Source organism: Stegastes partitus, unplaced genomic scaffold (genome assembly GCF_000690725.1).
Source record: "Stegastes partitus isolate 25-593 unplaced genomic scaffold, Stegastes_partitus-1.0.2 Scaffold1422, whole genome shotgun sequence".
NCBI classification, from domain to species: domain Eukaryota; kingdom Metazoa; phylum Chordata; class Actinopteri; family Pomacentridae; genus Stegastes; species Stegastes partitus.
This window is the reverse complement of record NW_007579153.1, coordinates 114,493-129,961: the sequence shown is the minus strand read 5'-3', so window position 1 is coordinate 129,961 and position 15,469 is coordinate 114,493. Positions and strand designations below refer to the sequence as shown.

Here is a 15,469-nt window from a genome sequence, read left to right as displayed (position 1 = left end):
GCTGGGATAGACTCCAGCCCCCCATGACCCTAGTGAGGATTAAGCGGTGTATAGATGATGGATGGATGGATCCAGGACCATTTAAGTAAAAACATGTGTGAAATAGCAGCAACATCAGATGTAGAGACGAAGGCGCTAATGTTAGACAATCATCGGCTAAATTTGTTCATCGGACCGATACCGATATATGAGGGGGAAAAAACACAAACATCGGCCGATACCGATGTGGTCGCCGATATATCCCCAGTGTTGACCATGAAGACATTTCACAGCAGTCGTTTCTTTCCGAGACATTTCCTTCTGCACCGAACACTGATCAACTTTGTGCCTCAGTATTAGCATCTCTAAGAAGGTGTGGAGACGAAGCTTCGCCATCTAAAGACAGCAACGTTTATCGTCTGAGTCACGCTGGATGCTTCTGTCTGTCGACGCCTCCTCGACGCCTGTCAACACCCGGGAAACGTTTCCTGGCTCTCTCGCGGCTTCCTGGGGAAGATGTGTTTTTGTTCTACCCTCCTCTAGATGGAGAAACGTTCAAAGTGAAAGAGCTAAACTGACCTTTTTTTTTTAACTCGAGGATTTTTTCGCCCCCCTACGCCGCTCCCTCTGAGAGAAAACGAGAGAAAAAGCGTCTGAACAGCTCTCAAACAGCTCAGGTAAACCCTCCACTCCAAATGTGTCACCCTCATCAACAGCACAGTGTCGAGATGCCTGCCCGGTTGTTCTTGTCAAGTCTTTTCTTATCAGGGCCCCAGCCTTTGTTTCTCTGTCTTGCTGAGTTAAAGCCCGGGCTGCTGCGGATGCCGGTGTGGGAACAGACGAGAAGCAGTAACAAGCTTTGAACGGCGGCAGGATGATGAGGCCGGCCGCCAGATAAGCAGCGCATCCTGTCAAACTGCTCTTAAGCAGCAGTTTGAACCTCTGCCTCCTCACTCTTCCTCAGTCACGCCGTGTTAAAAGATACGATGACTTATCCCGGGAAAAGAACCAAAGGTGCAACTAATTTTTGACACGCTTAAAGTGTTTTTGGTGTCGGGGGGGTCGGCGTTCGTGTTTCCCAGATGATGCATCCCTTTGATGATCCTCTGAGGTTGGCATTTTGCTCTGTTGAGTGAAACGTCTCGACAGCTGTGGGATTGTCGGGAAATTTTTGGCGCCGGCCTTCGCGTCCCCACGTCGGAGTCATGGCGAGGACAATATTCAAATGAGTCCAGAGCGAATCATCGTGGATGGGTGATGAAACAACAGGCCTCCTGGGCTCAGACATGGAAATGGACCCTCAACGCTCCTCCAGGAACAAAACAGCCAAACCGAAAGAGACACAAAAGCACCACAAACCCACTCTGACCTGTGATGAGTCGCTGTTCTGTGTCTCGGTGCGTTTGCATTCATCACTTTATATCTTGCAGATGTTTTGCATCATGTTTACTGAGTTGTTTTAGGACTCTGGCTGGTTGGTTTTGTCTGTTTTCTTCTCGTCATGGCAAAGTGATGCCAAATAAACGCTGAAGTTCTGAATGTTTCACAGTTTGAGGTAATTTTCTGTCTATTTGTGGTTGTTTTACATCTTTCTGTAGCTGTTGTACTTGTGGTAATTTCCCATCCCTTTTGTGTCAATTATGTTTGTTTTTTTGTCATTTTGTGTTTCTTAATTGTTTAACGTGTTTCTGTGGTCATTGTGTCTCACAGTGGTTGTGGTGGTTTATGTCTTTTTGTGACTGTTTAATGTGTCTCTGTAGATGCTTTTCATCTCTTTGTGGTCATTTTGTGTCCACTTGTGGTAGTTTCATGTTTCTTTGTGGTTGTTATCTATCTATTTGTGGTGCTTTTAAGTCTCTTTGTCGTCATTGTGTGTCTATCTGTAATCACTATGTGTCTTGTTGTGGTCATTTTATGTCTATTAGCGGTAGTTGTGAGTTTCTTTGTGGTCATTTTGTGTCTCCTTGTGGTCCTTCTAAGTCTCTTTGTGGTCATCTTATGTCTATTTGCGGTAGTTGTGAGTTTCTTTGTCGTCATTTTGTGTCTGTCTGTAATCACCATGTGTCTCTTTGTGGTAATTTTGTCTCTATTAGCGGTAGTTGTGAGTTTTTTTGTGGTCATTTTGTGTCTTCCGGTAATCACTATGTACCTCTTTGTGGTCGTTTTGTGTCTATTTGCGTTAGTTTCGAGTTTCTTTGCGATCATTTTGTGTCTATTTGTGGTCCTTCTAAGTATCTTTGTGGTCATTTTGTGTCTATCTGTAATCACTATGTGTCTCTTTGTGGTCGTTTTGTGTCTGTTTGGGGTAGTTGTGAGTTTCTTTGTGATCATTTTGTGTCTACTTGTGGTCCTTCTAAGTCTCTTTGTCATCATTTTGTGTCTATCTGTAATCACTATGTGTGTTGTTGTGGTCATTTTGTGTCTATTTGCAGTAGTTGGGAGTTTCTTTGTTGTCATTTTGTGTTGTTTGTGGGTCATTTTGTATGTCTTTGTAGTTTTCTGACTTTTTATGGCCATTTTGTGTCTCTCTATGGTTGCTTCCCTCTTTCTAAGGTATTTTGCCGTTTAGCTTTTTGCCCCTTGTGTCCTATACGTCCATTCAGTTTCCCCAAAATGTGAGTGGTCTTTACTCAAAATGAAAGAAAGTTTTGTGGCTTATTGTCACATTAATCTATCAAAATGAATGTGACAATGAGCCACCTGCCTGGGAATCTCAGACCAGTATTTAATTTAGTTGATTATTAAATTCATTTCTATGCCATATGCCTGTTCTTTTTTAAAGCATTTTGGATTTGCTGATTTTCATTATTTATATAAATAAAATATTCTTGACAGTAAACAGCTACAGGCAGCGCGACTGCATCTTTAATTACTGAGTGAGGAAATTCATTTAATGTCATTTCTGTGGATTAAGTAGAATTCATTTCATTTTCCTCCCTCTTTGTGTTCTCTTTATTGTTTGTCATAAAATTCTTTGGATGATGTTTATGGATGTTGGTGAATCACGCCCAGAAAACGACTCAAACAAAACATTTTAGGGTTTTGTTTTAATAGTCATGCATTTAATTTAAAGTTACCAAATCCAGTCTAAAATCCGATCAGATATTGATGCATTAACGCATCCGCTGGTCTGCAGCAGCAGCAGCATGACGAGCTGTGCGGCTGAGTCCGATGCAGATTCATCTCTGCTGAATTCTACAATTCTGCTTTGTAAACCTGCTACGTCGGCCCATATCTGAATATCTTCTCACTGTGTGTGAAGGAACAGTTGTGATGCAGTTTTGTACAGAAGCTGATTTGATGAATATTTATTGTTCCAGACGTGTTTTAGACAACAGCAGCTGAACTCATCTGCATGGCTGTGCCTGGCAGGGATTAGAGCCGTGGCTACAGGCCAGTGAGCCTCACGTCAACGTCTTGAAGGTTTCTGTCGCTCCTGCAGCGTGAAGACAAGACGAGACTGACAAGAGTCGGCCATGCTGGCAGTTCTGTGAGAGTTTAGAGCACTTCAGTGCTGCTGGGATGGATTGAGCTAAACACTAACACACCAACAACAAAGCAGGTTAATGTTATTTAGTTTAGTAGTTTTCTAACTATTTCTATCAAATCTTTAGCCACAATCATCCATCCATCCATCATCTATACACCTCTTAATCCTCACTAGGGTCATGGGGGGCTGGAGTCTATCCCAGCTGAGACAACCAAGCACACTCACATTCACACCTACAGACAATTTAGAATCATCAGTTAACCTCAACATGTTTTTGGACTGTGTGGGAGGAAGCCGGAGAACCCGGAGAGAACCCACGCTGCACGGGGAGAACATGCAAACTCCACGCAGAAAGATTCTGGTGCCCGAACCGGCAACCTTCTTGCTGCGAGGCAACAGTGCTACCAACTGCGCCACCTTGCAGCCCAAATCCTCTTTCAGAAACACAGAAAGTTCTCCCCACCCCTCACCTCCACAAAGTAAATGATTTAATTTTTTTACAAATCTTCAGCAATACTCAGGAAGCAACTTATTAAAGAAGCCAAGGAGAATTTTATAGCAAACAAATGCCTGTGTGTTTATTTTCCCTACATAAGGGTTGTTCCATTGCAAGTCATCGGTGGCCTTTCACTCTGATTGCTTCAAGCTTTTTTATTGTTAGCTATGTATATTTAAAATAGTAATGGGGATGTTTTAGATTGATACATCAAGTGCTTTCAGAGATAAATGTGAGTTATGTTTGAGTGACAACATCTCAGGAACAATTAATGATAAAAGTGTGACATTTTCATTGTTGTTTCTCGTCATGTTGTTGCTTCAGAATTTTCAATATTGGACAATTGGATCAAATATTCTCTGATTGTGGGTGAGATAAACTGTGACTAAAATAATAGAAGTTGTCATAAAAAAGTGCCATTTTTGAGCTCGCAATAACAAAAACAGTAAATGATAATGCAGGAATGAACTTTCTGAACTTATGCAGCTGCATGTCCCAGTAATACAAAACAAAACATACAGAATACGTTTTAATTTGAAAAAATTAATCCCTGTTCTACGCAGATTAGGGTTATCAAGCAATATTTAGTTTTTTTGTGGGACAGCTTGACTCGATCAGTTATGAAAGTTCAACAAAACTCTCAGAAGGTTTTTGGTAAATCAAGCGAAAATTTCACAAATATCTTAATAAATATCCATATTTTCAGGTGTTAAATACGTCGGCAATGGTTGAGCAGAAAGTGTTCTAACAATGGAACGATTACAGACCGAATGAGCCACGAATGATCAAACTTTGTCCTCATCAATAGCTTCCCTCTAGCAGGTATGTCACGGTGGTGCTTTGGGAAAAGTCAGTCATCACTAGAGTCATTACTCATCCTCTGGGGACCATGAACATTTATTAATAAATGTCATATTTCATCCAGCAGTTGTTGAGACATTCCAGCAGTGGATTAACTGGCGAATCAACCGCATCACTCCTGGGCTAAAAACACATATTAACCTCAGTCTGGGTGTTTTTGTTTGGCAGTTAATTTAAAAAAATCCCCCAAAGGTTGCTTTAAAAGATATGATGTGTTTTTTTTACGCTACAATCTGAATGAAAGAAGTTCTTCTTATAAATATTTCAGTACGCTGCACACTTCATTTACTGCTGTCAAAAATCCTAAAGCCAAACTTTTCGTTATTTTCATTTTGTTTTATTTTCATTTCACCTCAAAGAGTTTCATGACCCTTCAGAAGTGGTGCGAGTTTCCAGACTCCCATTAAATCTGCTCCGAACCAACCAGGAATTCTTCAGAAATGCTCGCTAGACAGGCTGCAATGTTTTTTTTTTGTTTTTTTTTCATCTGACAGCAATCCTGTGAGAAAACCCGCTCTGATGGACATTTAGATTTAGAGAGATTCTTCAAATGCAGAGTAAATATCATTTCATATATCTTTCATGGGAGCCGAGCTCAGAAAACCGTGATTAGTGCTCATTTCTCTGCAGCCTGAAAGCAGCCGGGCAGCCGAAGCGATGCCATCTCGACTACATGCAGGCCGAGGCTACTTTCTGATTAAGGGTTTGATTATTTGACAGGGTTCATTTGTATCAGTCGATATGCAGGATGGATGTGGATTTTAATGAAGCTGTGAGGGAACTTGAATGATCTTGCAGTCAGGAGAAATCGACCTCTGGATTTAAGATAAATCGTTATTCCGCCGTAATACACCGACGTGAGATTTTTCTGATTATCTATCTCCGTTAATCACGATCGGGGGGGAGAGAAAAAAAAAAAAAATCAAATAAGGTGCAGTTTTCATCCTCGTGGTCTGCCGTGCATGAAATCTGTCTTCTCAAACCCTCCCTTCTTCCCTTCTGCAGGAGGATATCAAACTCCTGGCTGAGCACCGGCTGGTTCACTATGACCATCGCCCTGGAGCTGTGCGATAGGATCAACGTCTACGGCATGGTGGCCCCTGACTTCTGCAGGTGAGACAGTGGAGCTTAAAAGCAAAAAAAGATCATCACCTGCTCGATCCGCCTTCGCTGAGAGTTTTCAAAGCAGAGCTTCCAGTGTATATAAATTCACAGCAGCCACCTGATAAGAAAGATTAAAACTGTAAATATATTCAGGCGGCTGATAATAAAATCTCAGTGTGGCTGCAGATGTTTGTGGAATACTTAAATTGCCTGTGTGTGTGTGTTAATAAAAAATAATTCAGTAAACAGGCGAGTATTCTGCATTTTGAGGCCGACTCTGACTCTGCTGACAAATATATAAGATTCATACGGATCGTGCTCCACATACACGATGATTTTTGCATGAAGACAACACACACGAGTGGTTTCCTCCGTCGGGGTGGAGTCATCAGCCACACTGAGCTCACCTGCTCTAATTTCCTGCTACTTAAGCCACAGTCAGCCCTTTGTTTCCTCCGGCTTTGTTCACCTCTTTTGTGTGGGTACATTTGGTTTTTGCTTTCTGCATCGCTCAATATTCCCCACAATCACTCTTTTCAATTTTTTATTCGCTGCAGCGTGGCGTCAATAAAAATATCCAACAATTGACCAACACACAATAGATTACCAGCTACCGAGGGCGGCAAAGGGCACGCCGGTTGTGCGCTTCGAAATCAGGCAAAAGAAAGCCACGTTTTTATTATTTTTTTTCTGTTGCATTTACAATGAGACAGTTCCTTTTGTTCTGTTTTATATTCTGGATTATTCAGTTTGGAGAAGCAGACATGAGAGCCTCCAGCCATGAAGTGGAACAAGCTTACATGAGGGATAAAGCCACATGTGTAGCCCAAAGGCAGGCCGCCGTATTTCACTGGAGTGATTTCCTCTTTGAAAGCGGTTTTTCAAAAATGTTTTGGTCAGGTTAACAGATGCACTCAGATACTGATTAGATGAGGCCGGCTTTATCTCACACTCGACATCTCTATTCGTCCTGTCAGAGCTGCATCCTCTCAGTAAAACTTCAGCTAACCACCACAGACTGTATAAAGCAAGTGGACACCGGTTTGTGGACGCTGTTGTTAAGCCTCAGGGTTGGTAGCTTGGATGTCAACACCTTGGTTTTCAGATGAAGAGGTGTGATGACTGGATCGGACTGGAAATCTAAGCATAAAGGGCCAGATGGTAGCAACTCGTCAATCACAAGATAGCCCCCTCCGCCCAGGACCATATATTAAAAAGTGCCCATCATGATGTATTGAATGAGACTTTAGATTACTGATGGAGGCCAGAAGCGTTTAAGGTAATCAAATGAGAAGTTTGGTAATTCTCTCATAGATTTCTTTACATTCTGAATACAAAGGAGTCGCCCCCTGCTGGCTGTTGGAAAGAATGCTGGTTTAAGTCAATTCACCATTTTTTAAAAACATTTTCAGACCTACAGGGTTTGTCCATATATTCTATTGTCTATGCCAGCGGTTCTCAAACTTTTTGAGCCACGACCCCCGAGACAACAGAAGTTTGTGTTCGTGACCCCCAATTTGAATTTCTAATATGTCATGAGTAATAACTTTGTTGTTTGTGCATTAATGCATAAAAATTAATGTGTTAATTCCACAGATTAATCTCTTTACATCAACACGTTAATTGTCTTTTGAATGAATGAATGAATTGAATTTATTTCGAACACATGAAAGGGAAAAAAATATATAAAAACAAAAGAAAATAATTTTAAAAAGAACAATAATAATATCACATAATCAAATCATAATATTAACAAGTTTGAAAAAGGAGTGGGAAGAAGTGTACACTTTCAATTTTGACAGCCCTACTTCACATTTATTTGATAAATGTAGGCTTTATTATTGTTATTATTATGTTTTTTTTTTACAATGATGTGGTGACCCCCTGAAATTATCTTGGGACCCCCATGGGGGTCCCGACCCCCAGTTTGAGAACCACTGGTCTATGCACCTGTTTCTGTTTCTGTTTTCAGGCAACAACAGCAGTCTGGGTTTCAATGCTGTAGCTAAAAATGAAGTATTAGGTTTTAACAGGAAACATTTCTGGCTTTCATTTGCTCTTAACAGCTTTTTTATTCTGGTTTATTTAACTGCTAGTTCTTGCTTTACAGTTAGGAATACTACCACACTGTCCTGGGATAAACATGTTGACTTGGATTCAATATTTATAAGATGAAATGAGGAAAATTAAACTTTGTGGAAATGCATTTTGAGTGAATAATAAAGGTACAGTCAGCAATTCTAATCCAAAACTAATTGTGAGTATCTGGTCTGCTCGCTGTCCGTTCTCAACCTTGTCTCTACAAAAGGACGGTCCTGTACAAGTAAACTGCAGGCTTCAGTAGGATTTGTAGGGAAGGTAATTTTATTTTGAAATGTTGTCATTTTTGAGCTGTGACGTGGTGGGAAAGAGTTTGAAGGAGCAACAAAGTCCGAATTATGATTCAGGAGTAGAGGATGGAGACTGAACCCAGCGAGACAACCTTCATCTGTGACGGATGAGAGACCATCAGTCTTAAGTTTCTGTTGTTCTTGACCTTTGATTTCCACACAACATCCTGTTAGGTTTAGGATAATATCGCGCTTTGGTCAAAATATCATTATGTGGGTTAAAAAAAACGACCTGTTCTCGACATGTTTAAAACATCCTCCCTTCTGCATCCCACTCCACCGACTAGAAAAAGAGACTTCAGTTGTTTATCTGAAAGCTGAACATCAATTTTTTAGGATGCACGGTTTTAAGATTCTCTGCACGTCCACACTATTAGGCAGTCTTTTGTGGGTGACATTTAAATGTTTTAAATAATTATCAATTCAGTTGCAAATGAATTCAATAAACGCTTTCCAACTGCACTGATAAACACAGAAGGAAGCAGCTCTGGTGCTAAATCTAACCACAACAACACCGGCATCATCCAGAGGTTTATTCTCTGTGTTCCAGGCAGCGCTGCAGCAGCACCGAGACTTAAACCGGTGATGAAAAACACACTGAATAAAGCAGAGAAATGCCACGACAACGATGCCATTGCCATGTAGCAGACAGCACTGTGAGATATGTAACGGTTTGTGACTCCGTCTTGCTTCTGGCAACTCATCCAGGCTCGTTAGCGAGAGTTTAATGGTTTGAATTACATCTCACGTCTCATCCATCTCAGCCAGCACTTTAATTGGAGGATTTTATTGAACAAGGAACAAATCTTATTAGATATCTGCAATAAAGAAACTGTAAAATGTTCACTATATCTTTGTTCCTGGCTCCCATTGATTAAAGAATTATTTTTTTTGTTTTGTGTTTCAGCACAAATTCAGTCGATACGATAATGAACAGGGAACGCTGGTTCGTTTATTTGAGCAATCGTGGGCTCAAGCCGATAGTTTTCTCATGATGACGGAAGTCTGGAGAATTTTAAAAAGCGTCTTTGTCAAACGTCATGTAAGATATACTTTATTGACATGAAGCTGTTGTTTAAAAATTCTGCATCTATTGTAGAACCTTTTCTTTTCTGTCCTAAAATGCAGAGGAGTTGTTGTTAAACTGCTGCTGTTTAAAGGATGTAACAAACACATGCACTCGCACCATTAACACACTTCGAGGTCACTTTTTGAACCTGTAACTTTCAGCAGAATTCTCAAAGTTGAATTACTGCAGTTTTGAAAGTGCTGGAACATCGTGCTGAGGTGCATTTTCCTCCGGTTTAAGGTTATCTTTTCAGGCATTTTAGTTGTCATTCACTGCCAGAGAGGCTGTGGAATGACATGAAACATGAAACAGTCCCTGTCAAGGTTTCATGACATTGTGTTGCTCGGTATAGACTGTGCGTCACTGAAACTTTACAGTTCTGACAACAGAAACTTTCACCAAAAGTTTCTACAAAACCAGTCCTGTTGTTCAGACCAGTCACTTCAACAAGTGAAGAACGAGCTGCAGACAAATGGTTTCCAAAATCTTAAAGAATATGTGATTTGAAATCTCTGGAGTTGTGCACATGTCAAAGAAATCTACATCCTGAATAGAACGAAACAAAGCAAGCTTCAGTATTTGAAAGAAGAAACCCTGAACGGGAGACCAAATGTGTCTCCCTTTGCTGGGCTTCCCAAGCCTTCTATTCACTGAAGCATTTTGAGATGCAAACATTCAGCATCAGTCTCTCGACATCTCTTTACAAGCTCACTTTTAAAATGTATCAGAGTGCAACATGCATACAAGCCAAGTCTCGAGGCACGTCGACCGGCGAAACACCCAGAACCGGCTGTCGGCTCACATGTTGAATGGAAACATGGACAGATAGGGAATATACAAAGATGAATACGTGGCTGTATGTACATGCTGAGTGGGGCAGCTGAAAATGCTGGTGTGCAGCAAATGAAATACATCATTAATATTACAGAGGAAGCTGAGTTATTATGGAAGATGTGCTTTAAAAATGTAGTAATTTAATTAACATCAAGCAAAATTTAACGCTCTGAACCCCGAGCAGGTTCTAGGTGGTTTTGAGTGTCCCCCTCCCTCCTGTTACATTTTTACTGACTGTGGGCTCATTTTTCACTGCAACATAAAGCCCTGCACCTCTATGGAAACATCAGAACCATGACTAGAAGTAGAGAGAATTAAAAAACTGTTGCATGCAGTAAACAGAATTACAGTCGTGTCTCGATAATCCGAAACTAAATGTGAAACCTTCTTTTATGTCGGATAGCAAGGCTGTCGGATTGTCAAGACGGAGGTCGAGATACAAGGAGGGTTTGATGCTTGAAGGCTTTTAATTATTGTTCATAGTTGTTATAATAACTAGTAGGGCTGGAATGGCACTTTCTGGTCTCTGGATATTTGGATTAATGATGAATATTCGGTGCGGTTGGGGGACACTTCCACCCTGGGGGAGCGCTCTGATTGGGTGGAAGTGTCCAGAACACACAGGCAGCACTTGGCTGTTGATGCCAGTTTAGTTAGCAGTCCCAGTTCTGTTCTGAGGGGCAGTTATGCTCCACCGTTACCATCCATGTTTACTTCCATAAACACTGAGCACGCTCGCTGCGTGTGACGTCGTCGTGTCCTCTTCTGTGCATGCGGGACACTTTTGGGTCATATGAAGTTCACACAGCAGATCATATACAAGTCGCATTTAATTGTAAATGTGAACGAACTCACAAAAAAAAAAAAAAACGGATTTCACAAAAAAATCTGAATCTAGCATCAAGTCCTGCAGTGTGAACGTAGCCAATCTGTTGGATTGTTAAGTCAGATAATACGCCGTTATCCTGATTGGTGACATAAAATGTCATGTCGGAGTCGGCATCCAAGGCTGTCGGTATGTTGAGGCTTTTTTTCATGGGTTCCATTCATTTTTCCTAAAAACCTGTCGGATAGCAAGGTTTTTGGATTGTTAAGGGTCGGATTATCGAGTCACGACTGTATATTGCCATAAGGCTTTTAAAAAAAAAGACAAAACCAAAAGCAGAATTTTTTGCATTTTTGTATTTTACAAAACCAAAAAAAAACCTGAAATCAATGTGCAACAAACCAATAGATGTTTCCACTAAACAATGGGGACGCCACATGCCATAGATGGTAAATTATTGTCGTAGTTACTGTTTATTGCTTCCTGTCTGCTCCGTGTAGCCTGCAGCTCAACCCAGTTAAGATTTGTTCATGTGACTGTTGGTCGCAGTGAAATCAGTCATGGCTTCATGATTACAGCCAGCTTTTTACAGAATTTGGTAAGTGTTTGTTTTTAGTTGTATTTCGTTTGAGACATGCAGAATGAAGTGATTATGATACAATATCTCGATTTTTAAACATATTTCTTTGCAGATGAGTAGTTCAAGGACAATTAGAAAGCTGACAGTTCTCTCTGTTTTTAGTTTCTGGCTTTGTTAATGTTGTAAGTTTTTTAAAAATAAATTTAAAAAAAAACATAAAGACAACATGCCTTTTCAACCTGCTGGCGAGTTTGGAAGTTCACAGGGTGAAAGACCTGAACAGTTTGGAATCCATGAACAAGAAGTCCAGTTTAATCACCATCAAATGAATTCAAACGAAAAGGGGCGGAGCCACAACTTCAGTGAATTAGGCTAACAGATCACTAGCATCACGACAGTCGCCTTTTCCAGTCCCAAAAACAAACCAGACTGTGGTCCAGGGTTTGTGCAAACAGTGATATTTTACACAACAATGTGCTGTCAGGTTTGTGGGAGCGGTTTGTTTTGCTGTTTCCTGTTTGAAGCTGACAATCCCCCCGTGCATAAAGAAATGTTTTCCCAGCTTGGTGTGAAAGAAACTTACCCTGACCTCAAACACATCCAACACCTCTGAGCATTCGGGGTCCACAGTGTTGTTGAAAGCCTGAAACCAGAAGAGTGGAGGCTGTTATGTTTTACTTGGGAGCATGAAGTGGAAGTGTTGTTTTTCAGTCATGTACAGAACACTCCTACATACTTCCTTTGTCATTTTACTGCTTTAATATCCTGTAAAGCAATCTGAACTAAATTTGTATGAAATTATGATACACAAACCGCCTTGAACTTAAATCAAGCACTGATGCTGATTTTAATATTCATGCGCAAACAGAGCTGCCACTTTCAAGAGTGAAAAATTTAGCTTTTCCATTCAGTGTTGGGCTGTAGGTGGCATTTAAAAGTTATTAAAAGCAGCTAAATTTAGACCCATGAATGACAAACAAATGTGTGCAGATTAGTCTCCCTCTCACCTTGAAATGGAAAACACTTTGTGGTGTCAAATGCAAATCAAGTGACTCATTAAAGTGGTTTTAAATGCCAGTTGTCTCTCGTCTGTCTCCGTCCCCACAGGGAGCCTCAGCACCACTCCGTCCCGTATCACTACTACGAGCCACGAGGTCCGGACGAGTGCGCCATGTACATCTCTCATGAGCGTGGGCGTCGTGGCAGCCACCACCGCTTCATCACGGAGAAACGGGTCTTCGCCAACTGGGCACGGACGTTTGACATCCACTTCTACCAGCCGGACTGGAGCCCGCCACCTCTGCCGGCCAACCGGACGCTGGACAGGGCGTTTACGGCGGCTCCCCAGAAGACGTGACTGGAAGATTCATCCCAGGAGGACTGAGCGTGGGGAGCGTCTGCACTGGACCCTTTAAAAACAAGGATAACACATGAAGTAGGCAGGAAATATAGTAACTCCAGATGTAAACATTGTTTTGTTTACTGAGGTGAACCGTCCATCGCTTTCTTGGAAAACCTTGACAAAGTGACAGGACATTGAGTTTTGTCTAACTCAAGGTTAAATTTGGCTTTTTGAAAGTGTGAATTACAACTGCTCAGATGTCATATTAATCTGCAGTTTTCAAAGACTACAAGTCAAGTTGGATGAGATTCTCCAGACCCCCGTGTCACGCAACAAAGGCCCATCAAACCCCCTTCAAAGCAGTCATATAAATCACCTTCCTGACTTTCATTCGCGCCGCCTTTCAGACGTGTGCATTGTGAGGTCGAGTCAAACTTTGCAGCGCGCCACATCCTGGCTGAATGACAAGTGCGTGAGATTCAGGTTTTTATCTCGTGCGTGTCCGCCTTCTCCGGCCCTGTATCACGAGGCTTTGTTGGCGCCTGTTACCAGTTAATAGTGCAATTTATACAGCCACGAGCCGGATTTCCATGTAAATGTGCACCCATGTCACACAAGACAAGCGAGAGATTAAGATCGAGAGCCGGGATGCAGCGGCTGCATCCATCCTACTACGGCGCGCTTGTCTGCTGCTGCTGCTGCTTCTCTGAGCCTCTGAGAATTACACCGATTCAGACAATACTAGGTTTTCTTTATTTGTCGAACCAAGTGTTTGATCAGTCGCTCTCTCGATTGTGCTTCGTGTGCACGCTCCTCTTTCATTTGATGGAGAACATGCTACATGTAGACTCCCCTCCTCTCCTCTCTTTCTCCATGAATAAGAATCAGGTGTCAGTCAGGAGAAAGCGGTGAGACGTGTGGTTATCTTAATGATACATCCTGGTGCGAAGATCCGTATTGACTTGGCCCTCATCTCTGTAATGTGAGTGATGAGAGGACAGACGCTGCGGGTCAGACACATAGGGCGTACGCAGCATGAAAGCATGTTTCACGTCCCACTTCCTCGGTGGAGACGAGGACCCGATTGCTTCTCATACATCATAAACAGCTGCTGTTTGCATCCCAGCTTGAAGTGCGGCTAACTTTGTTTTTGTAGCAAAGACCAAGATGTGTTTTTATGCTCCAGAGATGCTCATTCATCCACGAATGGCGGTTCGCAAATAGCGTGTATTAGCAAAGCGCTAAGGACTTGAATATTTTTGTTTTTTTGCTTAGTGAAATGTTGTTTAGGGCTGCAGCTACTATTTGCGTTATACTAGATTTGCTTTATGAAATGTCCATTTTAACTACAGCGAGCCCAGCGTGATATTTTCAGACTGTTTATGTGGAAAAACAGCTGTTCAAACTCCAAAGATATTCAGTTAAATGTGGTAGAAAACAGAGAAAAGCATCAAGTCTTCAACATTTGTCAAGCTGAAACCAGTGGTATTTTTGAGACATTTGCCTCATAAATAACTTAAAAGTTCGGCATTTTGGAAAATATGATTTATTCCCTGTCTTGCTGAGCGTTAGATGAAAGGATTGATATCTCTTGTGTCTCTGGACGGTTAGCTTTGCACAAACTGAAAGCTGAAATGTATTTACTGTTATTATTGCATCTGCTGTACTACCCAGGAAGTGTTTGGTCACTTCCAACAAATCCGCCACAACCTCACTCCTCCATGGTGTGGAGGAATTATCATACAGATGAAAGGAACAACAACAAAAAAAAATGTGTTAAAGGTGGCGTATGCGAGTCTAATCCAACACGCTTTATGTCAAATTCAGTGAATATTTCCTCACAGTCTGCTGACTGTTCTGTGTGTGCCTTGGGAAAAACATCAGCCCCGGCCCTCCGTGAATGGGAAACAGAGTGGTGTGGACCGATCCAACACGACTCCACCGGGTCCTGTGCACGCTCATGTCTAAGGTGAACGTAACTCAGGCTGGTCCGGTTTGCAGGCAGTGGAATGAGTGTCTCAGATAAACAAATCAAAGCTTGGCACAAGGCCACGGGTCACACCAGTAAGTCGCTACAGAACACAAATCAGTCACAAGGACAGGTGGGCCAATCAGCCAGGATGTGGATGCTCAAGCACAGCACAGGGGTGAATGGAGGGGAGATGGCTGACAACTAAAGCCCCTTTCAGATATGCACTTGTTTCTTTAATCTGACAGCAACCGAACATGTCAGCTTCATGTCTGAATGCGCATCCTCGTCACGTTTCTGTAAAAGTCTCACAAGGTTGGACTTAGTAACGTTTCCACATCACTTTCAACAAGGCATGAAGTGCACAAACAGTCCTTCTGTCGTGTGAAGTGATTTAAGAAAGTATTTTTCCACATTCCAGCACCGATATTTGTCCAAAAACATCAGAGGCTTAACACAGTGCATGTGCCAGAATCAGAACCACCGTACAGCTTTCGCTCTAATTTCCATCCATTCATCATCTACACAC

General features: G+C 41.8%; 1 protein-coding gene across 1 annotated transcript in view; it reads left to right on the top strand.

Annotated features, from left to right (window-relative positions):
- The window catches only part of st6galnac5a (ST6 (alpha-N-acetyl-neuraminyl-2,3-beta-galactosyl-1,3)-N-acetylgalactosaminide alpha-2,6-sialyltransferase 5a), a 68,979-nt gene extending 54,256 nt beyond the window's left edge, over positions 1–14,723 (top strand). The window contains exons 4-5 of the mRNA XM_008299481.1: positions 5,832–5,939; positions 12,737–14,723. Coding sequence (XP_008297703.1) covers positions 5,832–5,939; positions 12,737–12,986 — 358 coding nt within the window. The 3' untranslated portion in view covers positions 12,987–14,723. The remainder of the gene's footprint in view (positions 1–5,831; positions 5,940–12,736) is intronic.
- The last annotated feature ends 746 nt before the right edge of the window (positions 14,724–15,469 follow it).